Below are 26946 nucleotides of genomic sequence, written 5' to 3' on the forward strand. Positions count from 1 at the left end.
AACCGGGCAAAAAGCTCCTGGCAGTTTTATGGACCTGGGTAGGGGGCAAGAGAGGGGGCTAGGAGTAGAAAAGTACTGAGTAACAAGCCAGGGTGGGGAAAAGGGTCTTTTTCCTCCTTCTGGTCCTAAGAGGCCCCTGAAGAAGATTTCTGCCCAAGGCCTCAGATAAGGAGACGTAGGAAGGCAGGCAGCAGGGCTAAAAATGCAGACATGCATCAGAGCAGAGCTGCAGTGCCTGAGACCACGATGCAACCCCCTCTGGAGATGACAGGGCACTGGCTGCACCCCAAGTCTGGTGTGGGGAGGGCAGCTTCCCCTAAGGCCTCCCAGGTAAAGCTTTTGGAATTGCCTATGGTCAGGTCTTAAAAAAAAAAAAATCACATGTGGGTTTTTTGGTTTTTTGAGATGGAGTCTCACTCTGTCACTCAGGCTAGAGTGCAGTGGCTTGATCTCGGCTCACCACAACCTCCGCCTCTCAGGTTCCAGCGATTCTCCTGCCTCAGCCTCCCAAGTAGCTGGGACTACAGGTGCGTGACACCACGCCCAGCTAATTTTTGTACTTTTTAGTGGAGATGGGGTTTCACCATATTGACCAGGCTGGTCTCGAACTCCTGACCTTGTGATTCACCCGCCTCAGCCTCCCAAAGTGCTGGAATTACAGGTGTGAGCCACCACACCTGGCCACATGTGGGTTTTTAACCAGGGGCCACGCTCCTCTGCTGTGTTATCCAGGGCCTGAAGCATTGAGACAGTGCATTGCTATTACCTGGCCCAGGAATGGGGCGTCCACACATTGGGCGTGCCCAGGACAGCCCCAGTTCTGCTGCCTGGCCTACTCATTAACAGCTGCCCTTTTGTCTTTGACATGTCCTATCTAGGCTTACCCTTATAATTTTTAATATAGAAGAAGATTGTCTAAATCATTTTACTGAAAAATGGCACAGTGGTTTTTCTTTTTTTTTTTAAATAGCTGGCACAATGAGTAGCAATGATAGAGCCACAGACTTTTTAAAGATAAAAAGATAACCTTCAACAGATAAAATGTGGTCTATGCATACAATGACTACAATCTGGCTATAAAAAGCAATGGAGCAATGACACCTGCCACAGCATGGGTGGCCCTTGAAAACACTATGCCATGTAAAAGAAGCCAGGCATCGGCCGGACCCCGTGGCTCACACCTGTAATCCCAGCACTTTGGGAGGCTGAGGCAGGCAGATAACGAGTTCAGGAGTTTGAGACCAGCCTGGCCAACATGGTGAAACCCTGTCTCTACTAAAAGTACAAAAAAAAATTAGCTGGCCGTGGTGGCGCACACCTATAATCCCAGCTACTCGGAAGACTGAGGCAGGAGTATTGCTTGAACCTGGGAGGCGGAGGTTCCAGTGAGCCAAGACTACCCCAGTGCACTCCAGCCTGGGCAACAGAGCAAGATTCCATCTCAAAAAAAAAAAAAAAAAAAAAGCCAGGCACAAAAGACCACATATGCTATGATTCCATTTACATGATATGTACAGAATGGGCAAATCTATAGAGCTGGAGAGTAAATCAGTTGATTGCCAGGGGCTGGGAGTGGCAGGGAGGGGAGATTGAGAGTCGACAACTAAAGGGTACAGGATTTTTGGTTTTGTTTTGAGACCATATCTCACTCTGTCACCCAGGCTGGCGAGCAGTGGTATGATCTCAGCTCACTGCAATCTCTGCCTCCCAGGTTCAAGCAATTCTCCTGCCTCAACCTCCTGAGTAGCTGGGATTACAGGCACCCACCATCATGCCTGGCCAATTTTTGTATTTTTGTAGAGACAAGTCACCATGTTGGCCAGGCTGGTCTAGAACTCCTGACCTCAGGTGATCCGCCCAGCTCAGCCTCCCAAAGTGCTGGGATTATAGGCGTGAACCGCCACACTTGGCCCGGGGTTTCTTTTTGAGCTGATGAAAATGCTAAAGTTGATTGTGGTAATGGTTTCACAACTTTGTGAATACACTTAAAACCGATTAAGTCATATGCTTTAAAACTTTATGTTTTAGAGACAGGGTCTTGCTGCTGTTGCCCAGGCTGGAGTGCAGCAGTGCAATCACAGCTCACTGCAGCCTTGACCTCGGCACAGCTCAAACAATCCTCCTGCCTCAGCTTCCTCAGCAGCTGGGACTGCAGGCACACACCACCATGCCCAACAACATTTTTAAGACGGAATCTCGCTCTGTCACCCAGGCTGGAGTGCAGTGGCGCAATCTCGGCTCACTGCAAGCTCCACCTCCCAGGTTCACACCATTCTCCTGCCTCAGCCTCCCGAGTAGCTGGGACTACAGGCGCCCGCCACCACGCCCGGCTAATTTTTTGTATTTTTAGTAGAGATGGGGTTTCACCGTGTTAGCCAGGATGGTCTGGATCTCCTGACCTCGTGATCCGCCTGCCCCGACCTCCCAAAGTGCTGGGATTACAGGCGTGAGCCACCGTGCCCAGCCCTTTTTTTTTTTTTTTTTTTTTTTTTTTTTAAAGAGACCGGGTCTCACCTTGTTGTCCAGGTTGGTCTTCAACTTCTGGCCTATACCGACCCTCCCATCTTGGACTCCCAAAGTGCTGGATTACAGGTATGAGCCACCACGCCCAGCTGAATTGTACACTTTAAATGGGTGAATTGTGTGATATGTAGATAACATCTCAATAAAGCTACTGCCGAAGAAGCCAAAAAGTTCTTACCGCAAAGCCCTGTGTGAGTGGCTGTTATACAGCAGTCTACGGTGGGGTCTGAAACCTTCTCCCTGCGTTAGGAGGCCTGCCTCTCCCGGCACTTTTCCCCCCATTTCTCGGCTACTCAGAGATGCACCAGCCACTTCACCCGGGGCTCAGCTCTATAATCGACCCCTGCTTCCCTGCTTCCAATCCCCATGTCCTCCAAACAGAAAAACACCTGCCCAGGATCACAGGTGCCCCAGCTGCTAGGGCCTCCGTGGTAATGAGCCCTTATTTGAAGACGACAGCCCCATGCCCAGTCCCCTTCCTGCCCTTGTTTCCAGGGAATGGGCCCTGTTAGCCATGCCCTGAGCAGGACACACGTGCAGCCCTAGATCTGTAGACGCAAGACTCACTCCAAAAATGGGATTCTCAGCTCCGGGAGGGAGGGAGGCAGCCCCCAGGGCCCACAGGTGGAAGGAATCTGGGGGCTTTCGAATGACCTGCAAAGGTGGCTCCCGGCCCCATCCTCACCTGAGCCAGATGTGTGAATACAGACGCCCACCCCTGGCAGCAGACGGTGGGAAGGAGACACAGGGGGCTGATTCTTGCAAAGTTGAGTGTCGCTTCTTGGCTTGTTCTGCTCCTGCGTATCAAAGCTGACCACAGCCTGGTGCTCATTGAGACCTGTGTCTCAAGGGTTTCCTAGTTTACCCACGAGTTTGCTCCGGTGGGCTGTAGGGCAAACGCACCTGAACGCAATAACCTGCACACATCCTTAGGATGACCTGGATGGCAGACTCACCTGAATGTGTGTCCCAGCTACGGAATCCGGGAATGGCCAACCTGGAGATTTGTTTCTTGTCTATGACAAACATCTGAGCCCCTGGCCTGTCTCATGAAACACAGGCCCTCCAAGGGATGCAGGCTCTGAGTTTTAGGTTACATGAAGGTTGCCAGGTGGAGGTCGTTAAGGGGAGGGTACTAAGTGAAAATGCTGAATAAACTGCATGATGTTTGCAAGTGGCTGCAGTTTTCCTCTCCAGCCCACCACCACCTGCACTCTCTCCCCTGTGTCTAAGTCCCTAATCAAACCCAATGTCTCCTTTGCTGGCTCTGCATTTCTTCTTCAGCCTCTTGAATTTGTTACCTCCCTAGTGAAACTAACAGGGTTTCAGCACAACATAGGCCAAAACAGCAAGCCCCTAGCATATTCCAGCATGTTCTGGAATGTTCCAGCAGGTACTGTCATCTCCCCTAGACCTGTCCATTTCCCAACACAGACATTTAGCGCTGGAAGAATCAGCGTACCTCTTCTTCGAAAGGAGAGGAACTCGGCGTGGGAAGCTCAAATGACTTGTCCCAGCCCCGCAGCAGGTTGCAAGTGGCTCAGTCATGGTTCTTGATGAATCAAATGCTTTCACTTTACTGTCTTCCCTAATTCAACAAGCATGTACTGTACATTTTAACCCAACATTGTACTGGTTCCAAAGATGTCGATACTGAGGTCCTGTCCTCAGATTCTACCATTTGCTTTATAAGTATTATTTAATTATATATTATAGTCTTTTTTTTTTTTTTTGAGAAGGAGTCTCGCTCTTGTTGCCTAGGCTGGAATGCAATGGTGTGATCTCAGCTCACCGCAACCTCCACCTCCCGGGTTCAAGCGATTCTCCTGCCTCAGCCTCCCAAGTAGCTGGGATTACAAGCATGTGCCACCATGCCTGGCTAATTTTGTATTTTTAGTAGAGATGGAGTTTCTCCATGCTGGCCAGGCTGGTCTCGATCTCCCGACCTCAGTTGATCCACCTGCCTTGGCCTCGCAGATCTCTCAACCTCAGTTGATCCGCCTGCCTTGGCCTCCCAAAGTGCTGGGATTACAGGTGTGAGCCACCGCACCTGTATTATATTATAGTCTTAACACACTTGTTAGTGGTTACTATCTCATTGAAACCTCCATTCTGATTTACGCTGTATTCACAGTTCACTCCATCCTCATTTTACCAATTGTCACATGAAACTATACAAATTGGTGTATTTTCTTTGATTGAGGTAAGATTCCCCTAGTACAATTAAACAATTTTACAGTGACCAATTCAGTGGCATCAGTACATCCACATTGTTGTACAACTGCCACCTCTATCTAGTTGCAAAACATTTTCTTTTTCTTTTCTTTTTTTTTTTTTTTGACACAGGGTGTCACTCTGTCGTCCAGGCCGGAGTGCAGGGGTGCAATCATGGCTCACTGCAGCCTTGACTTCCCAGGCTCAAGTGATCCTCCCACCTCAGCCTCCCTAGTAGCGGGGACTACAGGTGCCTGCCATTACACCAATCTATTTTTTTTTTTTTTGCATGTCTTTGTAGAGATAGAGTTTCACCATGTGGCCCAGGCTGGTCTCAAACTCCTGGGCTCAAGCGACCCTCCTGCCTCGACCTCCCAAAGTGTTGGGATTACAGGCATGAGTCACCACGCCTGGCCTGCAAAACATTTTCCTCACCCCCAAAGGAGACCCCAGATCTGTGAAACAGTCACTTCCCATTCTCCCCTCTTCCCAGCCCCTGACAACCACCAATTTGTCATCTTTATCTATGGATCACCTATTCTACATATTTCACATAAATGGAATCATACAACAGGTGACCTTTGCTGTCTGGCTTCTTTCACGTGGCATAACGTTTCCAAGGCTCATCCATACTGTAGTATGTGTTAGTGCTGCATTCCTTGTTATGGAAATTGGTGTATTTTAACCATGTTTCAGTCAGTGACAGACACCCGATCCCCAAACTTGGGAAATGTTTCCTTTGAACCATGCACTTTGCCCAGGTTTTCTCAATGGAGTGATTTGATTTTGTTCCTCAGAGACGTTTAGTGATGTCTGGAGTATTTTTTTTTTTTTTTTTTTGAGACAGAATTCCACTCTTTCGCCCAGGCTGGAGTGCAGTGGTGAGATCTCGGCTCATTGCAACCTCTGCCCCTGGGTCCAAGCGATTCTCCTTGGCTCAGCCTCCCGAGTAGCTGGGATTACAGGCGCCTGCCACTACACCCAGCTAATTTTTATATTTTTAGTAGAGATGGGATTTCACCATGTTGCCCAGGCTAGTCTCGAACTCCTGACCTCAGGTGATCCACCTGTCTTGGCCTCCCAGAGTGCTAGGATTACAGGCATGAGCCACTCTGCCTGGCCTCGAGAATTAATATTTTTGATTGTCACAACTGGCGACTGCTACTGGCATCTATCTCTGGGTAGTGGCCAGGGATGCTGTTAAACATCCTCCAATGCCCAGGATGGACTCAGAACAAGGAATGATCTAGCCCAAGGTGTCAACAGTGCCAAGGTCAAGAACCCTGATTTCAGTTCCTTCTGTCTGGCCGATCTGATCCCCAGGCCACATGGAACAACATTTCTCAACATTGCCAGCCCTTAGGAAACACTCAGGCACTCCTTCTTTCTCATTCTCTTTCTTTCTCTTTTTCTTTCTCATTCTCTTTCTTGCTCTTTCTGTCACTCTTTTTGAAGAGATGGGGTCTCCCTATGTTGCCCATGCAGGAGTACAGTGGCACAGTAATAGCTCACTACAGCCTCTAACTCCTAGGCTCAAACAATCCTCCCACCTCAGCCTCCCAAGTACTTGGGACTACAACGGGCACCACCACACCCTGCCTTTTCTTAAAAATGAAGATTTCTGGGCCCCCTCCCAAGCCTTTCGAATCTGAATCTCCAGGCATGTAGCTTGGGAATCTGTATTTTTAACAAGCCCAAGGTGAATTTTAGGACCAGAAGTTACTCTGTTATGAATTGCTTGGCAACTGCGTAAATCACACTTATTCCATGCCTCCTTTCTTTTACTTGTAAAATGATCATGTTTTTCCTTTTTATCTGGAAGAGTTCTTGGCAGGACTGGTGGAGACAATATTTGAGGAAGCGTTTATATGCAAGATCACGTTATCATAATATGCAAAGGAAGCATAACATGATGATGTTCTAGTTTAGATTCCCAAGAGCAAGGAGCCTGACTCTCCCATTTGCTGCTGTATCCTGGGAACATGTTACACACCCAATACGCACTTACTGAATGAACAGAGGCCCTGGGGACCACAGCATCAGTGATGGAGCCTCACACACTCACACCAACCCCCAGGCCAGGCCAGCGACCCGGGGCCACGGTGCAGCTGCAGGCTGATCGGGGCAGCCTTAGCACTTCAGTGGGCCACTTCCTCCATAAAAATATATTTAAACATGTATTTTATGACTGTGTTGGTATAAAGAGAAATATAATCCAGGCCGGATTCATTATTATATGCAGGCATTTTTCCCTCTTATGGAAAAAAATGGTACAATTAAAGACTTTCTGTGGCCCCAGTATGGCTGTGCCCAGGGATAGGTCAGCAATGATGCCTGGTGGCATCTTGAGAGTTCCTAATCCAATTGATCTGGTGCATGGCCTGGGCATGGAACCTTTTAAATGCTCCCCCGGGGAATTGTTTTTCATTGCTTTTTTTTAGAGCAAGGGCCTCACTCTGTTGCTCAGACTAGAGTGCAGTGGTGCGATCACGGCTCAGTGCAGCCTTGAACTCTTGGGCTCAAGCCATGCCCCTGCCTCAGCCTCCAGAGCAGCTGGGACCACAGGCACACACCACCACGCCCAACTAATTTTATTTATTTATTTATTTATTTATTTTGAGACAGAGTTTTGCTCTCGTTGCCCAGGCTGGAGTGCAATGTCATGATCGTAGCTTACCGCAACCTCCGCCTCCTGGGTTCAAGCGATTCTCCTGCCTCAGCCTCCCAAGTAGCTGGGATTACAGGCATGCGCCACCATGCCCGGTTAATTTTGTCTTTTAGTAGAGACGGGGTTTCTCCATGTTGCTCAGGCTGATCTCGAACTCCAGACCGCAGGTGATCTGCCTGCCTTGGCCTCCCAAAGTGTTGGGATTACAGGCATGAGCCACCATGCTCAAACTTAATTTTTATTTTTATAGAGACGAGGTCTCACTGTGTTGCCCAGGCTGGTCTTTAATTCCTGGGCTCCAGCAATCCTCCTGCCTTAGCCTCCCCAAAGTGCTGGGATTACAGGAATGAGCCACTGCACCCAGCCTCCTCCAGGGGATTCTAATGTGCAGCGTGGAGTCTGAGGACAGTGGCCCTGGCCCTGTCGTACAGGATTCAGTAAGAATCTTTCCCATCTGGAATCATCCACCAGCAGCCGGACACAGCCATGATTGACAAGGTCGGGAGGCCAGGCATGGTCCCCTCCACACTGCATAACAATGGAAAGAACAATCATTCCTGCCCTTTAGTCCCTGAGATCAGTGAGGCAACATTCATTTATCTTCCCCCTGGGGGTGGTTGGCCTGACAGTCCTTGCAGGGCTCCTGGAGGACTGAAGGCTTCCAGGCCAGTGCAGCTCTGGGCAGCTTGGCCCCTTCCCCTTATGCTCCATGCACCCAGAGACACATACATGTGTGGATGCACACTCACACGGGGCCAGACACTCATAGACAGCTACGGAGACACCCGGAGCCCAGCTCACACACATGACAGACACCTAGGCCCTCCAACAAACACCCACAGACACACCCACACATACACAGACACACTCCTACATATTCCCCCATACAAAGCCCCCAATGCACACACACACCTATAGAGACACCCAGACCACCCCCTCGCACATATACACATGTGGACACTATCTGGTCACTGATAAAGACCTGAACGAATTTAAGACTTTAAGACAGAAGGCAGGCAGAACATAAAATGAGGAGGCCATTAAGTTAGACAAACAACTAATGCAGGGAAAGGCAAACCAATGCAACCACAAAGAAAGACCTTCAGTGCAAATGGGAAGGCCAAGCACAGTGGCTCACGCCTGTAATCCCAGCACTTTGGGAGGCCAAGGCAGGAGGATCACTTAAGCCCAGGAGTTTGAAACCAGTCTGGGCAATATAGAAGACCCCAACTCTACAAAAAATTTAAAAATTAGCTGAGTGTAGTGGCGTGTGCCTGTAATCACAGCTACTCAGGAGGCTGAGGCAAGCGGATGACTTGAACCCAGGACTTCCGAGACCAGCCTGGGCAACACAGTAAGACATCGTCTCTACAAAAAATAAGCCAGGCGTGGTGACATGCACTTGTAGTCCCAGCTACTCAGGAGGCTGTGGCAGGAGAATCGCTTGAACCCGAGAGGTGGAGGTTGTAGTGAGCCGAGATCACGCCACTGCACTCCAGCCTGAGTGACAGAGTGAGACTTGGTCTCAATAAATGAATGAATGAATGAATGAATGAATGAATGGACCGTACAGGTAGAATTACCCAGCAATTGCATTCCTAGGTATACACCCAAGGGAACTGAAAACATATGTCCACACAGAAGCCTGTAAACAAATGTTCTCAGTGGCATTATTAACAACAGCCAAAAGGTAGAAATAACACAGACGTTCATCAAAGGATGAGTGGATTAACCAACCGTGGTCTATCCACACGATGGAGTATCATTCACCTACAAAAAGGAATGAACCACTGGTCCACGCTACCATGTGGATGAACCTTGAAAATGTGATGCTCAGCAAAAGATGCCAGACGCAAAGATCACATACTCTACGATTCCATTGATATAGTATACCCACTATAGGTAAATCCATAGACAGAATGCAGACTGATGGGTGCCAGGGGTTGTGGAGAGAAGGGAATGGGGAGTGACTGCTAATGGGTTTGGGGTATTATTTTGGGCTGATGAAAATGTTTCGGAACTAGGTAGAAGTGATGGTTACATAGCATTGTGAATGTACTAAAAGCCACCTAATTATGTACTTTAACATTAGGTGAATTTTAGATGGAAAGAAGGAAGGAGGGAAGAGGAAGGGGGCAGAAATGTTGACAGGGCAGCACTAAGCCCACTGTTCACTCTTCCTAGGCAGGGTCGTGTTTTCTACCCCGATTGTACAATGCCTGCAAAACAGCAGGAGTTAATCAATGATACACAATGTGAAATCCACAGACACCAACCAGAGGCTTCCAGATGTTACCCTTCACACTTAACTTTACACCGTGACCCCTCCCCCAAACACACACATCTATATATCCAAGTTTTACAAATAATAGTCAGATCTATTATGAGTAATGCACTGTGACTTTTGATGAACCCATTAAATTGATTTTGCCCATTTGGGAAACCGGCCAAGATCACTTAAGAGGCACTGCAGTACTAAGAGCTTTAAGAATACTTAAATGCTGAGGCCAGGCACAGTGGCTCACGCCTGTAATCCTAGCACTTTGGGAGGCCGAGGCAGGTGGATCACTTGAGGTCAGAGGCTTGAGACCAGCCTGGCCAACATGGTGAAACCCTGTCTCTACTAAAAATACAAAAATTAGCCTGGCGTGAGGGAGCGCACCTGTACTCCCAGCTACTCAGGAGGCTGAGGCAGGAGAATCACTTGAGCCCTGGAGGAGGAGGTTGTAGTGAGCCGAGATTGTGCCACTGCACTCCAGCCTGGGCAACAGAGCGAGACTCCATCTCAAAAAAAAAAAAAAAAAAAAAGGGAACAGAAAGGGAAAGAAAAGGAGAAAAGGTATTTAATTGGGAGAACATCTTTTTAATACTGCAGAGAGCAGTTACAAGGTGGTTAGTTACATGCACTAGACTCTATACTTGGTGGTGAGCTATTTATTTATTTATTTATTCATTTTAATCTGAGCTCCAGAATCTTATTTAAAATTCTTAGATTAAAAAAAAAAAAAAAAAAAAGGCCGGGCACAGTGGCTCATGCCTGTAGTAATCCCAGGACTTTGGGAGGCCGAAGTGGGCAGGTCAGGAGTTCGAGACCAGCCTGGTTAACATGGCGAAACCCCAACTCTACTAAATGTACAAAAATTAGCTGGGCACGGTGGCAGGTGCCTGTAATCCCAGCTATTCGGGAGGCTGAGGCAGGAGAATCGCTTGAACCCGGGAGGTGGAAGCTGCAGTGAGCTGAGATCATGCCATTGCACTCTAGTCTGGGCAACATAGCGAGGCTCCCTCTCAAAAAAATAAAAAGCAAAACTATTCTTGATGTCTTTTTCATGGCCCTTGCTAGATCTACTTCCAATTCACTCATGTGCCTGCAAAAAAACAGGCGACTCATTGTAAACATTTGAGTCATACAGGGAGGAGAGGACCAAGGAACCGAAAGGCAAATCAGAATTCTGCGTAAAATTCCAACGTCTAGATTTACTCCTAACAGAAATCTTGAGCCCAGAAAGTCAGAGGAGGATTTTTACCATCCCAAACACAACAGGCTCTCACTGGGGAGAAAACTGAGGCCAAATGGTGTGAGTATATGAAGCCATGTTTATAAATAGTTCAGTATTCAACAGAAGGGTTCTCGTTAGCAACTGGGAAGCCAGTTGTCCCGAAGAAAACATTTTCACGGGTAACGCTGTGGTCAGCAAAGAATCCATCATATGCTTAAGTCTGGCTTCAAGAGATGCAGTAGCTGAATGATTTTGTTAAGCCACAAACCAACACTTCTTAGAAAGCCACGTCGCCTAGATGGACATAACAGAATATAAGATATATAGCCACTTTTGGTTTCAGATTGGTAAAATTCCTCTTTGCGGTCCAAGTAGGTAGGTATAAAGCCCTTTCATTAATTGAATGTGAACCAGTGTTTGCAAGAGACTCTCAAGTCCCCACCAAACAGTGGCAGAACAAAAGAGCCTTTTAATTTGATATGTAAGTCCATACTTCGAACAGTAAAATGGAATGTCCAATGAACGCTTCGTACTCCAGGCATCTGACATGAAAGTTCCGTATAATACATGTTTTTACGATCCTGAAATAGTGCTCTTGTTTTGAAGACTTTGCATATGTAATTAATAATAGCTTGAGATCATGTATATGCCACCATCTGAGCCAAACTGCTAAATATGCATGGCCCTGAAACTACACAATCAAGATCTGGAAAGCAGCAATTTTTCAAGACTGTAATTTAGGGTTTAAATGACAATGTAAGCCACACCAAGATGACATTATTTCCTTGCATCTAGCAAAATGAAGCTGTATCATCAGGTAGCAAAGGATGGGGGAAGGCGGCATCCATATTCCTGACATGTTACAATACTCTCCTTTTAGCATCTCACAAAGCATGTTTTGTTCAGAGAATGCATGGGGACAGTTCTCTTCTGTGCATTTTATTAAAACTTGAAAGCTGTGGCTTGCCGCCATCAATGACGCCTATTGGGTTCCAATAGCCTCATGTTCAAATCTGACTTGTTAGCAAATCCACCCAACTCAACATCGGTCATCTTGACATCGCAGTATATTCAGCAAGTCTGAAGTTTTTAATCGGGAAGGATTTTCTACCGTTACTGAGCAAATAAAGATTCTTTGTAGCAATGGCTGGAAATGCAACATGAGCCCTTTCATCACACCAAAAGAACTCATAAATAGTTCACCGGGTGAACCAAAGACTTTATTTTTCAAAAGCAGGTAACACCGAAGTACGATGTGGTATCCATATTCGTTGCAAAAATGATAATTACTGGAATTTTCCAAACATCAAATGAAGGGGGATCAATGGTTACCACTATCGTTTTCAACCAATATACAGAGGTTCGCTCAAGGTCTAGGTTTTATTTCTACATAGTAATATTCACATGAGTTCCCTATGCTGAATTATTATCAAAATGAGGACTCTTGAAGGTTGAGCCCAGCTTTGTCTTGACTTCAAAGATGACACAGCAGCCAACCTAGAATCCTGGCTTGCTGCCTGAGTCCTAGAAATCAGGTCTTCTCATGTTTTACAACAAGCTGTGTCTCTGAAAACTAAAATCAGACTTTAGATTCCTCTGAAACAGTTCTGGTTCCCAAGCATCTGCACCATGGTACCCAGACATGCTCAAAATGTGCTTTCCCTTATCTTTCAAAACCCACCACCAGGAACCCAAAACGGACCCCACTTTGAGAGTTCCATGATGAAGGTGTTTAAGAACCACATCAACCCCAAGTAAAGGCAGTAGATTAAATTATCCATTTCTTTTTCTTCCTTTTTTTTTAAGTGAGACTACATTGGCAAATGGAAAAATGACACCAATCATATGATTACAGAAAATGGTTTTATAAATCCTCCTCTTGAAATTATGTTCAGGCCCAGCACGGTAGCTCATGCCTGCAATCTCAGCACTTCGGGTGGCCAAGGCAGAAGGATCGCTTGAGCCCAGGAGTTCAAGACCAGCCTGGGCAACATAGTAAGACCTCACCTCTGTTTAAAAAAAAAAAAAAAAAGAAATTCTGTTCAAAAGTATTTCAGACCAAAAGGAGGTCATAAAAACTGTTCATATAATTAGTCTATGAGAAAAAAATCCCTGTATGGAAAGGGGTGCTGAAGATCGGGCACAGAGAAACGAGGGGAGACAGGGCAGTGATAAGATCCAGCCCTATTTTTCTAGCATGCATTTATGACCTCGTGGATATGTCTGTACTGGGTGTTAATAGCCCCTCTTTGTACTTAAAAAAAAAAAATTAAGAAATTAAAGTGAATCTGTGTGCTAATGAAGTCTGCAGTTACAGAATCTCAAAGCCAAGCCTGTAAAGTCTGTAAGGCAAGATCTTTGTCATAAGGGATGGAAAGAGACGGATCAGATAATGGTAGGCACTAAAGGCTGGTTCAGCCGAGCTCTGGGCAGAACAACCACAAAAATAAGGCAACTGTGGCTTCTCAGTTTGAGACTGCCACCAGAAAGGCCCACGGAGCAGGAAAAAAGAGCCACTGATGGCAGATCACAGGAAGATATTCGGATAGGGCAATGATCACAGTTAGATGGCAGGACTCAGGGTCACAGGGAGGCAGGAAACCGTGGAACTGACACTCAAGGGGAATGTCTTTGCAAGTCCTATGCACGACTCCAAGCAGCAATTTCTGGGGTTTGGAGATTTGTTAGTTTAGCGACGTATTCCCCCCAAAAGAAGACATGAAGGTGGGCCCCCTGGAGAGGTGAGACCACCAGGGCAGAACCTCCACCAGGCGTGAAGCTGGATGAGAGGTGGAAAGGACTTCCTGCAGCACCCGGCTCCCTCCACGTCTGGCTGAGTCCTACAAACGCTTGTAGGTGCCCAGGAGAGCTCTGCAGTTGGGACAGTAATGGTCCACGTCCTGCAGGGCATCCACGCAGAAGGGGATGAAGCAGCAGCCCGCTATGCACCTGGAAGGAGAGAGAGACACACGGAGCACATTACTGACCACAACAGGATGGACACTGGCTGCCAAAAACATGTTCATGTCCTTCTTTGTAAAAAGGGTCTTTGCCAGTATAATTAGGAATTTTGAGATGGGATCATCTTGGATTATCCAAGTGGACCCCTAAAACCCAATGACCTCAGAAGAAGAGGAGAAGACACACAGAGATACAGAGTGGGCAGAAGGGTATGTGAAGACAGAGGCAGAGGCTGGAGTGATGAGGCCATAAGCCAAGGAACACCTGCAGCTACCAGAAGCTGGAGAAGGCAAAAAATGATTCACCCTAAAGCCTTAGGAGGGAGCGTGGCCCTGCTGAGCCCTGCTGACATTTTAGTCTTTGGTTTGTTTTTTGTTTTTGTTTTTTTTTGAGATGGAGTCTCACTCTGTCGCCCAGGGTTCAAGCAGTTCTTGTCCTCCTGGGTTCAAGCAATTCTCCTGCCTCAGCCTCCTGAGTAGCTGGGATTGCAGGTGCATGCCACCAGGCCCAGCTAATTTTTGTATTTTTAGGAGAGATGGGGTTTCACCGTGTTGGCCAGGCTGGTCTCAAACTCCTGACCTCAAGTGATCCACCTGCCTTGGCCTCCCCAAGTGCTGGGATTACAGGTGAGAGCCACCACACCCGGCCCCTGCTGACATTTTGATTTTGCACTTCTGGTCTCTAGAATTGTGAGAGTTAATATCTGTTGTTTTAAACACTAGGTGTGTTGTAATTTGTGATGACACCCCTAGGAAATTAACATGCCAGCCAATGCTAAGGCTCCTCCTACGGACAGAGCCCCTTTGAGCATTATTTTCAAATCTGGGGTCATTTGGGAGTCTTTCAAAGTGTTAGATGGGCTTGGTGAACTTTTTTTGCAAAGGGACAGATAGTAGATCTTTTAGTCTTTTTGTTGCTGTGTTTTGTTTGTTTTTGTAGAGATGGGGTCTTGCTATGTTGCACAGGCTGGTCTTGAACTGCTGACCTCAAGTGATCCTTCCACCTCCGCCTCCCAAAGTGCTGGGATTACAGGTGGAAGCCACCACACACCCGGCCACATACTTTCATCCTGATGAGCCATCGAGTCTCTGTTGCCGCTGCTCAACTCTGCCCTAGGAATGAGAAGACAGCCACAGAGAATCCAAAAACCAACAGGCGTGGCTGTGTTCCCGTAAAACTTAAAACAGGCGCCTGGCTCCAGGGTTGTTTTGCCAACCCCCGTCTTACTGATCTCTTTTCCATATAGACAGGCTACTTCTTACAGCAACCAAGTAGAGTTCCCCAAATAACGCCTCTTAACCTACATAATTCACCATTGGCACACACAGGCAGGAATCTCAGACAGCCTGACAACCAATGTTTGCCAAAAACGGAGTTAAAACTCAACCTTTTACAGAAAGACGCTAGTTTACATAAAGCAGAATTTGGAAATATTCTGATGAGGAAATTATCTCATGAAAGAAATTTCCTCCTATTGCCTAAGCTTTCCAGAGCTCAAATAAGGGCAGTCAGTCCATTCAGCAGGAATCTTAACCTACGGCTTATAGGTACAGGCGCGGCTCCAGGCAGCATACACACATATTTTATCCACAGCAGCCCCTGAGGTGGGTGTTATTGCCCCGTACCCCCATCTATAGATGGGGAAACTGAAGCACAGAGAGGTAAAGTCACTTGCCCATGGCCACATAGCTAGTGAGAAGCAGGATTTGAACCCACTCTACCATGTTTAAGGAAGGAACAAAGGGAGGAAAAGACAGGTTGCCTCAATTTCTAAAGCCAGACTGGCATAGGCCGATTCTCAATGTAAGTTTCTATTCCTCTATAATCCCAGCACTTTGGGAGGTCAAGGCAGGAGGACTGCTTGAGTCCAGGAGTTCAAGACCAGCCTGGGCAACAGAGTAAAACCTCTGCTTCCACAAAAAAAAAAATTTAAAAATTAGCTAGGTATGGTGGCACACACCTGTGGTCCCAGGTACTCAGGAGGTTGAGCTGGGAGCATTGCAGGAGCCCAGGAGATCAAAGCTGCAGAGAGCTACGATCGTACCACTGCGCTCCTGCCTGGACAATAGAGCAAGACTCAGTCTCAAACAAAACAAAACAAGTAAGTTTCTATTCCGTCTTTCCCCGATTTCAAAGATAAAAATTTGTTTTAATACAAATATCCAGAGACAATGGATTTTTTTTTTTTTAAGCATTTTCTGCCCACGGAATGAAGACAACAGCAGAGTCCTATGGGCAAGAGGGGGAATCAGGTGCCCAGAAAGCTGTTTTGTCTCCTTCCTTCCTTATTTAACACATGACCTCAAGGAAGTTAACTAAACTCTCCGGGACTCTGAGCCTCTTATTGAACTTAGGAAGAGAAATATTGTTCCTTCTCAACCTCAAGTCACCAAAGGACAATGTAGAGGAATGTGCCGGTTGCATGAGGCTCCTGAAACTCACAAATATTGTTTCCTTCAAGGAAAAGAATGGAGACCCTTGGGGTTTTCTGAGTGGCTCACGTGGCCAGGAATAAGGAAGCTACTTTTACCTGCTTGGTGGGAAACAAAAAATTGATTGTGTTTCCTCAGATTTTTCTCCCAGAACAGAAACTATTATCTCTTTAAACATAATACCCTTGGTGCAGACATAAATATTTATATAATTTCCCTGCATGAGTAATGGGAAAAATACTTCGGGTCATAAAAAGATAAGAAGTTTTGAAGCGATTCCTATGAAGAATTTTAATGTACAGATTGTTTAAAGCTTCCCTCGGGCTCGAGCAAAACATTATTATTTAGGTCATGAAATTCTAGAAGAAAAAGGAATCCCTAAGGGTATTGCCCTGTACACAGCTGGAAGCAGCTGTGAAGCTTATCCCTACACACAGGGTGTGGTTTCAGCAGATAAGCAAGAAGAAAAGATGGAAGACCAATTTCTGGGGACTGATATGCTTTAGACCAGCAGGGATGACTTGGCCTCCCTAGGGGCATTTTTGTTCAGAACACTGGGGAGTGTGGTGCTCCTAGCATCAAGCGGGTGGGGGCCAGGGATGCTATTCAATATCCTACAATGCACAGGACACCTCCTACAATAAAGAAATGTCTTGGGCCAGGCATGATGGCCCACGCCTGTAATCCCAGCACTTTGGGAGGCTGAGGCGGGCGGGCCACCTGAGGTCAGGAGTTCGAGACCAGCCTGGCCAACATGGTGAGACCCTATCTCTACTAAAAGTACAAAATATTAGCCGGGCCTGGCGGTGCACACCTGTAATCCCAGCTACTCAGGAGGCTCAGGCAGGAGAATAGCTTGAACCTGGGAGGTGGAGGTTGCAGTGAGCCAGGATCGTGCTACTGCACTCCAGCCTGGGCAACAGAGTGAGAATCCATCACAAAAAAAGAAAGAAATGTCTTAGGCCAGGCACAGTGGCTCACACCTGTAATCCCAGCAGTTTGGGAGGCCGAGGCGGGCAGATCACCTGAGGTCAGGAGTTTGAGACCAGCCTGGCCAAGATGGTGAAACGCCAACTCTACTAAAAATAAGCTGGGCGTGGTTGTGCACCCCTATAATCCCAGCTACACAGGACGCTGAGGCAGGAGAATCGTTTGAACCTGAGCAGTGGGGATTACAGTGAGCCGAGATCGCCCCACTGTACTCCAGCCTGGGCGACAGAACCAGATTCCATCTCAAAAAAAAACAACACAAATGTCTGGCCCTGAATGTCAAGCATGGTGCAGTTGCGAACCCACCCCTGCCAGCACCCAGAGAGAAGGGCAGGAGGGCTTGGGGCCAAGTGGGAGGTAGACTCACCCCAGCAGGCACAGGCTCCCGCAGGACAGCCAGGTCAGAGCACCAGCGTTATAGGACAGCTGACTCACGATCATCTTGTTGCAGGAAGGACAACGCATTTGGACAGGGCGGTCCAAAAAGGTGATGGGGTGCTGCACATAGACCGTCTGCACGGTAACTGATGAAAGGGAGAGGGACAAACACAGGCTGCTCAGGAAACAAGGCCAATAGCATTCACTACAGGACAAAGAGAGGAACGCAGGGATGCGAGCAAATATTATATTTGTATATCCATGTTCATAGCACGCGTTCATCGTTTGGCTATCTATGAGAGCCAAAAGGGGAAGGAACACATGTGTCCATCGATGGACCAATAAATTAACACAGCAAAGTTTATCCATCCACCAGAATATGATTCAGCCTCAAAAAGAAAGGAGGACCGGGCGCGGTAGCTCATGCCTCTGATCCCAACACTTTGGGAGGCCGAGGTGGGAGGATTGCTTGAGCCTAGGAGTTTGAGATCAGCCTAGGCAACATGACAAGACCTCATCTCTATGAAAAACTATAAAAATTAGCCCAGCGTGGTGGTACATGCCTGTAGACCCAGCTACTCAGGAGGCTGAGGTGGGAGGATCACTTGAGTCTGAGAGATTGAGGATGCAGTGAATTATGATTGCGCCACTGCTCTCCAGCCTGGACAACAGAGCAACGCTCAGTCCCAAAAACAAATAAATAAATTTTAAACAGCCTCACACTGTGCCCAGCAGCTCTTGATAAACAATCCACTCTCTTTACACAGACCCTTTGATAAACTCTGACAGCCAATGATAAGGGTAGAGTTTACCAAGCCAGGAAACGCAGGCCAACTCTGTGAGACAACAAGCTCGTGAACTGTGTTGATACAAGAAATGAAAATATAAAATAATGCTAGGAAGAAAAAGCTATGTGAAAACATGTTTGAACATTCGCAAGAATCAGAAAAGAATCCAGGCCGGGCACGGTGGCTCACATCTGTAATCCCAGCAAATCCCTTGGCTTTGGGAGGCTGAGGTGGGTGGATCACCAGAGGTCAGGAGTTCAAGACCAGCCTGGCCAACATGGTGAAACCCTGTTTCAAAAGACAAAAATTAGCCGGGCATGGTGGCGCGTGCCTGTAGTCCCAGCTACTTGGGAGGCTGAGGCAGGAGAATCGCTTGAACTCGGGAGGCAGAGGTTGCAGTGAGCCAAGATCATGCCACTGCACTCCAGCTTGGGCAACAGAACAAGACTCTACCTCAAAAAAAAAAAAAAAAAAAGAAAAAAAAAGAGAGAATCCGGGGTGATGAAAATCATCAAGCACTTCAGTTGTTAAGCTCATATTTCTGTCAAAGCAACTTCCTTCTGTTCCTTTTTACGTTGTTAGAATGCCATTTATATAACAAATGAATTAGGGGAAAATTACTGCCTAGAGTTAACTGAACTTAGTAATACTCATAGAAAGACCCTCCTTCCAGAAAAGTAGTATTGAATCATACTTTAGCACTTATGTGTAATTTTTTTTTGGCAGGGGGGACAGGGTCTTGTGTTGCCCAGGCTGGAGCGCAAGGGTACAATCATAGCTCACTGCAGCCTCAACCTCTTGGGCTCAAGGAATCCTCCCACCTCAGCCTCCCAAGTAGCTGGGACTACAGGTGCAAGCCATCACACTCGGCTAATTTTATTTCCATAGAGACAATATCTCACTATGTCACTCAGGCTGGTTTGGAACTCCTGGCCTCAGGTGATCCTCCTGCCTCAGCCTCCTCAGTAGCTAGGATTACAGGCGCAAGCCACCATACCCAGTTCATACATTTTATTAAGTGTTTTTGGGGTTCAAGAATAAGTTATTTGGGCCAGGCTCTGTGACTTATGCTGGTAATTCTAACACTTTGGGAGACCAAGGGAGGTGGGAAGATCGTTTGAGCTCAGGAGTTAAAGATCAGCCTGGAAAAATAGTGAGACTGCATTTCTACAAAAATTTAAAAATTAGCCAGGTGAGGTGGTGGATGCCTATAGTCTCAGCTATTCCAGAGACTGAGGTGGTAGGATCACTTGAGCCCAGGAGGTTCAGGCTGTAGCGAGCCATGACTGCACCACTGCACTCCAGCCTGGGCAACACGGTGAGACCCTGTCTCAAAAAAAAAAAAAAAAAAAAAACCAAAGAAGAAGAAGAAACTATTTATTGATCACAGGATGGTCTAAGAATCTAAAGTCATTATCTCATCCTCTTCCAGCTCAAAATAACTTGAACACAACAATAAGAGTTCACTTTTATCAAATGAGTACTCTGTATTTGGCACACAGTACTTCCTCTCATGTTAACAACTCACTGATATTTGTAAATAGGTACTTGATGAAACCTATTTTACAAATGGGGAAGCTGAGGCACAAGGAGGTTATGTGAACCCAGGCAGTCTGATTCACGGGCCCCCTCTCTGAGCTAAAGATTTCTTTCAGAACTACCTGTGATACTGAAGCAGTGACATACCAGGTCACCCTCGGGCGGAAGGAAGCACCAAAGGACAGGGACCATCTAGTTGCTCAAAAGCAGAAGAGCAACTTGCATTGAGGGTGAGCTGGTATGAAAACACAATCACACCTTGCTCAGGATGGTTTCTTCTCCTCCCTATTCCTACCTCGGCCCTGGCCTCAGGGCAGAAGTTCTGCATCAGCCCTCAGGAGGAAGGGTGCGGGCCCTTAAGACACAAACTCCCATTCTCAGAAGAAAGTTGGTTGTGCCTCCATGAGATGTGCCAAAAGATTCGTATATGATGATCATGGGAAAGATCCTAAACCATACTTTATTATGGAAAAGCTGTGAGCCTCACCAACATGGAATCTAAAAGACCGTGTGTGGAATTTCAAGGTAAGGGGTTAAAACTGGAACGTACTGGCACTTTACTTAGACTTTTTGGTAGAGTCACTTTGGTCACTCTCCTGATTCCCAGTGTGGAGGGCCAAGGAAATGGTAAGGGGGGCCTGCGAGGCCACACGTACTTGGATTGTTATTGGGGATGGGCGCTGGCTGGGTATAATATGAAGGAGGATTCATGCCCTTCCCATCAGGCCCTGTCACTAGCCCCGTAGTTGGCCCAGGCATGGGAGCTGGAGGTGTGGGGTAATAACTGTTAACAGCCACTGTCTCTTCATAGGATGGAGGTGCGGATGGTGCTGAGGAAGGCCCGGTGGCCACCTGGTAAGGTCCTGGAACCGACATTTTACCTAAAACAGAAACAGAACATACCAGATAAGAAATTCAGTTATCTCTCCCTCTCTTTTTTACCTAAGGCTTCAATTTTCTTTCTGGCAAACAGAAATTCTGAGAAAATGACTTCCATCCAGCTTTGTGCAAAAGCTAGGAAGAGGGTTAATGTCCCTTCAAGACCCCAGAATTAATCAAAAAGTAAATAATTACTACCAAAAATCACCAAAACCTGGAAAATCCAAAGTGGAAACATCAACCAAATACGAGTCATTTCTTCTTCACATCATAAACCATTACCGGACAATGACCTATGTACCTTCCATATCTGGTGTTTCTTCTTCGTTTTTTTTTGTTTGTTTTTTTGTTTTTTTGTTTTTTGGTTTTTAAACCACTGTGGTTTTCACTAACTGTTTCAGGTAACGGAAAAGATAAAGGCATTCAAAAACCAACCACAAATTATCACAAATAGCAAAGGGGCCAGATGCCACAAAATGCACGCTGTATGATGCTATTTAAATAAAGGTCAGAAATAGGCAAAATGAATCCATGGAGCGGTTACTCTTGGGAGAGGAAGAAGAATCTGGAAAGGGGTATGAGGGGGCCTTTGCAGGGGGCGGGTCCTGTTCTCTTTCTTCACCTGGGGGCTGGTTACAGAGGTATGTTCAGTCTGTAAAAATCTGAGTTGTACAATTAAAACGTATATACTTTTTTGTATGTGTGTTATAGTTTTGTTTTTTGTTTTGTTTTATTTTTTTGAGACAAGATCTGTCACCCAAGCTAGACTGCAGTGGTGCGATCTCAGCTCACTGCAGCCTCCACCACCCAGGCCCAGGTGATCTTCCTGCCTCAGCCTCCCAAGTAGCTGGGACTACAGGCATGTGCCCCCATGCCCGGCTAATGTTTTCATTTTTTGTAGAGATGGGGGTCTCACTTTGCTGTCTAGGCTGGTCTTGTACTCCTGGGGGCAAGTGAACCTCCCGCCTTGGCTTCCCAATGTGCTGGGATTAAAGGCATGAGCCACCGTGCCCAGCCTGTGTGTTATAGCTTTTTAAGAAGGAAATACACATAGACTTCAGTTCTCGTTTTGAAAAATGAGCACCAGAGCAGCCAGGCACACATTTTCTTTTGTGAGGGCAAAGAAAGGATTTCCCTCCAGCCCTGGCAGAGCTGCTGCTCGCCTAGAATTACACCCTGCACCCAGAGTGTGCTCCTGTCTGATGTTCCATGATCCAGCAGCCATGGGGCAGCTGGAAGCAGACACAGTGCTGTTCTTTGTGTGGCTGTTTTTCTAACTGGGCAGGGTTCAGGCTGCCTTAGAAGAGCCATTCAAACCTGTCTCGGGAGAAATGGGAAACGAGGCTCCGGGGCAGTGAGCCACAGCCACCGCTCCCCTCTCCCGACACTGTCTGCCTCATTTTCTAGAACTCGTGGGAAGCCAAGGCAGCAATTAATCCCACTGCAGGGAGAAGGGTAGAGTCCTTCTCGGAAGCCCTGCCTCTAAACCAAGCCCCAAAGAGGAGACTTCTCTGGAGGAACCAAAGAAAGGGTATTCACCTCAAAGTGGAAACAGAGACCAGATGCGGTGGCTCACACCTGTAATCCCAGCACTCTGTGGAGCCGAGGTGGCAGGATAGCCTGAGCCCAGGATCTCAAGACTAACCTGGGCAACATGGTGAGACTCCCATCTCCAAAACAAAACAAAACAAAAGGGCTGGGTGCAGTGGCTCATGCCTGTAATCCCAGTACTTTGGGAGGTTGAGGCAGGAGGATCACTTGAGCCCAGGAATTCACGACCAGCCTGGGCAACATAGTGAGACCCTGTCTCTACAATGAAAAAAAAGTAGCCAGATGTAGTGGCACACACCTGTAATCCCAGCTACTTAGGAGGCTGAGGCAGGAGGATTGCTTAATCCTGGGAGGTTGAGGCCACAGTGAGCCATGATCGCGCCACTGCACTCCAGCCTGGGCAACAGAGTGAGACTCTGTCTCAAAGACAAACAAACAAAACAAAGTGGAATAGAGGTGGGGGAATGAACATGATAAAAAGAAAGTCAGTAAGTAAAGACAGGTTGGGGCTGCATTCTAGAAAACTTTGAAAGTCCCTTGGAGAACACATGTTCAAGACTTCATTCTATCAGAGTGCTGTCTAACAGAACCTTCTGTGATGATGGAAATGCTCTGTATCTGCTGCCCAATATAGCAGCCACCAGTCACGTAAGGCTGTTGGACATCTAAAATGTGGCTTCTGGCCAGGCACAGGGGCTCATGACAGCAATCCCAGCACTTTGGGAGGTCGAGGCAATTGGATTACTTGAGCCCAGGAGTTCAAGACCAGCCTAGACAACATAGTGAGACCCTGTCTCTACAAAATTTTAAAAATTAAAAAAATTAGCCAGGCATGGTGGTGCACACTTGTGGTCCCAGCTACCCAGGAGGCTGAGGTAGGAGGATCACTTGAGCCTAGGAGGTGGAGGCTACAGTGAGCCATGATCATGCCACTGCACTCTAGCCTGGGCGACAGAGCAACACTCTATCTCTAAAAGAAAAAAAGAAATTAGTTAGTGTGAGTGAAGAACTGAATTTTTTTTTTTTAGCTTTTTTTCATCTCTTTACTTGCCAATGAATTTTTACTTGTATTTAAGTTTAAGCAATTTAAATGTGAAAACTAACAATTCAATTATTGGGAAGCTTTCATGTAAGTCTGGGACAACTTGAGTATGTGAATCACTTTTTCAATGGTAAATTTGATGAACACTGAATATAGATCAAAATGTTTTTTGATAAAAATTTAGCATTCAATTTGGGATAGAATGTCAATGTAAAAATACACCCTGAATTTCAAAACTTAGTAGGAAAAAATGAACGTAAAATATCTCATTAATAATTTCTTATATTGATATATTAAAATGACCACAGCTTAGATATATGAAGTTAAGTAAAATGTATTGTTAATTTCACCTGTTTCTTTGTACCTTTCAAAATGTGGCCACTAGGCCGGGTATGGTGGCTTACACCTGTCATCCCAGCACTTTGAGAGGCTGAGGCAGGAGGATGGCTTGAGCCCAGGCATTCTAGATCAGCCTGAGCAACATAGGGAGACACTGTCTCTACAAAAAAATTAAGAATTAGCCAGACATGGTGGTGCACCCCTGTGGTCCCAGCTATTGGGAGGCTGAGGTGGGAGAATCACTTAAACCCAGGAGTTCAAGTAAGCCATGACTGCGCCACTGCATTCCAGCTTCGGCAAGACTGTCTCAAAAATAAATAAATAAAAACAAAATAAATAAAAAAGAGGCCAGACATGGTGGCTCACGACTATAATCCCAGTACTTTGGGAGGCCAAGGCAGGCGGATCGCCTGAGTTCAGGAGATTGAGACCAGCCTGGCCAACACGGTGAAACCCCGTCTCTACTAAAAATACAAAAATTAGCCAGGTGTGGTATTCGGCGCCTGTAATCCCAGCTACTCAGGAGGCTGAGACAGGATAATCACTTGAACGCGGGAGGTGGAGGTTGCAGGGAGCTGAGATTGTGCCATTGCACTCTAGCCTGGGCAACAGAGTGAGACTCTGTCTCAAAAATAAATAAATAAATAAATAAAATGTGGTGGCCAGGCACGGTGGCTCATGCCTGTAATCCCAGCACTTTGGGAGGCTGAGACGGGTGGATCATTTGAGGTAAGGAGTTCGAGACCAGCCTGGCCAACATGGTGAAACCCCATCTCTACTAAAAATACAAAAATTAGCCAGGTATGGTAGCGTGCGCCTGTAATCCCAGTGCTTAACCTGGGAGGCAGAGGTTGCAGCGAGCTGAGATCATGCCACTGCACTCCAGCCTGGGCTACAGAGCGAGATTCCATCTCAAAAAAAAAAAAAAAAATGTAGCTACTAAAAAATTCTAAATGATATAATGAAGCTTGCTTTCTGCTCCTAATACACAGCAAAGCTATGAGCCATCGGAGTCACAGAAGGTCACAGAGAAGCGGAAAGGCCCAACCCCAGAAAAGACAGATGAGACAGAAGGTCTGTAAGAGGAGCAAGAAGCAAAGTAGAGAAGGCCACCAGAAGCAGGAGGGCAGGGTGAGGGTGTAATGAGATCACAGGAGGTGTTTGTGAAAACAGGCTCGGGTTTAACACTGAGACTGACGGTGTAAAGTGGTTTGAGGCGTGTTGCTAGTTTCCTCTGACATACAGGAACAGAAATGCAGAAGTCCCAGCTTGCCCCTAAAGTCCGCTGACATCCCTCCCAGATGACCCCAGGAAACCCTGACATCTGCTTCTGGCCTTGTTGAAACTTCCAGCAAAGGGAACGACAGGGCACCCTGGGGGTCTGGAGTGACCTACATCCGGGTTGAACGTCGAGGACTCGCCATCACAGCCCCAGACCCACCTCCACAATTTATGGTGAAAACTGACTCATATAAAAACTTACAAGACCAGAAAAAGCCAGTGTGTACAGAAATCCTCAAGGAGCATGGTTGGTCGTGACTGCCAATGGAATGCTTTGAGGGAAAACAAGGCCTGGGGCATCCTAAACCTCCAAGAGGCAATGGCTGAATTCAGCAGCAGAGCAATTTCTGCAAAAACCACGGCATCTCCTCCCAAAGTGAGGAAACTGCATCTTTACAGAGTCAACATACAGGTGTGGGGGATGGGAGGACGGGAGCTTTCTTCTGATGACCTTTAAAACATGGGTGGACCCCAGTTTCTCGTTCTGGAAATTGAGGCCTTGGCCACCGCCTCTCCCCCTTTATTGAGACCATCTTTCATGTGGTCACATCTTATCTTCCGGGATTTCGAGACACTGCCTCTTTTGAGCATTGCTTTGAGATCAAACAGCCACACAAACACATTTATAATTCTGAAAAGAACAAGAGCAACAGGCCAGAATAGTAAAAAAGACTCATAACCACTGGTTTGGAAGTTTTCTAAATAAATTCCACAGTCTTCCCTCCCTCAGGCCCCAAGGCCAGGAAATGCCACCACGGTTAGTCCCATTTTGTTTTCCTTGTTTTGCACCTTCATTTCAATTTGGCTTATCTCCTGGGATAAGAGGCCCACCCACCAACCATCTCTCTCCTCATCACCCCCCATCCCCTCCTTATCACCTCCCCAACTACGAAACTCTTAGAACAGCAATTAGTCCCCCTCACCCTAAACTCACACACACACTCTGCACAATGTCTTTTTTTAAAAAAGAGAGAGAGAAAGAGAGAAAGAAAGGGAGAAACAGGGTCTCGCTCTATTTCCCAGGCTGGAGTACAGTGGCACGATCATAGCTCACCACAGCCTGAAACTCATAGACTCAAACAATCCTCCTGACTCAGCCTCTGGAGTAGCTGGGACTACAGGTGTGTGTCACCATGCTTGGCTATAACTTTAATTTTTCTTAGAGACAGGGTCTTGCTATGCTGCCCAGGATGGTCACAAACTCCTGCGCTCAAGTGATCCGCCTGCCTCAGCCTCTCAAAGTGCTGGGATTATAGGCATGAGCCACCGTGCCCAGCCTCTCCACACTGTGAACCTGAGAGATGGAGGCTGCAGTGAGCCGAGATCGTGTCACTGCGCTCTAGCATGGGCGACTGAGCGAGACTCCATCTCAAAAAAAAAAAAAAAAGAAGAAAGAAAAGAAATTCGAACACTTTTGGAACAAAGGGCCTCGCGTTTCCATGCTGCACTGGAGCTCAGAAATTAAGTAGCCAAATGTGACCGGTGGTGACAGAAAAGGAAAAGGAGGCATTCCTGATCCATGGAGAATTTGGATCTGACATGCCCAGCTGTGGAATCACTTTCACATCTATAAATATGCCACTTGGGATATCTTGGGGTCCCTTTTAGCCAAAAGTTTTCCTCATTCTAACTCTCAACAATTTGCTCAATGAAAGGTATTCTTGCCCAGGCATGTTGGATCACGTCTGTAATCCCAGCACTTTGGGAGCCGAGATGGGCAGATCACTTGAGCCCAAGAGTTTGAGACCAGTCTGGGAAACAAATTGAGACCATGTCTCTACAAATGGTACAAAAATTAGCCAGGCGTTGTGGCAGGTGCCTGTGGTCCTGGCTGCTCTGGAGGCTAAGGTAGGAGGATCAC

General features: G+C 46.8%; 1 protein-coding gene across 2 annotated transcripts; it reads right to left on the bottom strand.

Moving 5' to 3' along the window:
- Positions 1–13613: 13613 nt before the first annotated feature.
- Positions 13614–21378, bottom strand: LOC112131632 (lipopolysaccharide-induced tumor necrosis factor-alpha factor-like). Of its 2 annotated transcripts, none has more exons than XM_054533619.2 (3): positions 20650–20902; positions 17656–17812; positions 13614–13854 (listed from the first exon to the last, which is right to left on the bottom strand). In XM_054533619.2, exons 1-3 carry the CDS (start codon positions 20867–20869, stop codon positions 13746–13748), a joined length of 486 nt encoding a protein of 161 aa, XP_054389594.1. In that variant the 5' UTR covers positions 20870–20902; the 3' UTR covers positions 13614–13745. The 2 variants fall into 2 exon arrangements, with proteins under 2 accessions (XP_054389594.1, XP_054389595.1); XM_054533620.2 differs by lacking the exon at positions 13614–13854 and adding an exon at positions 15828–15924 and having other exon boundaries at positions 20650–21378.
- Between the last annotated feature and the right edge of the window lie 5568 nt (positions 21379–26946).

Source organism: Pongo abelii, chromosome 18, assembly GCF_028885655.2.
Source record: "Pongo abelii isolate AG06213 chromosome 18, NHGRI_mPonAbe1-v2.0_pri, whole genome shotgun sequence".
NCBI classification, from domain to species: Eukaryota; Metazoa; Chordata; class Mammalia; order Primates; family Hominidae; genus Pongo; species Pongo abelii.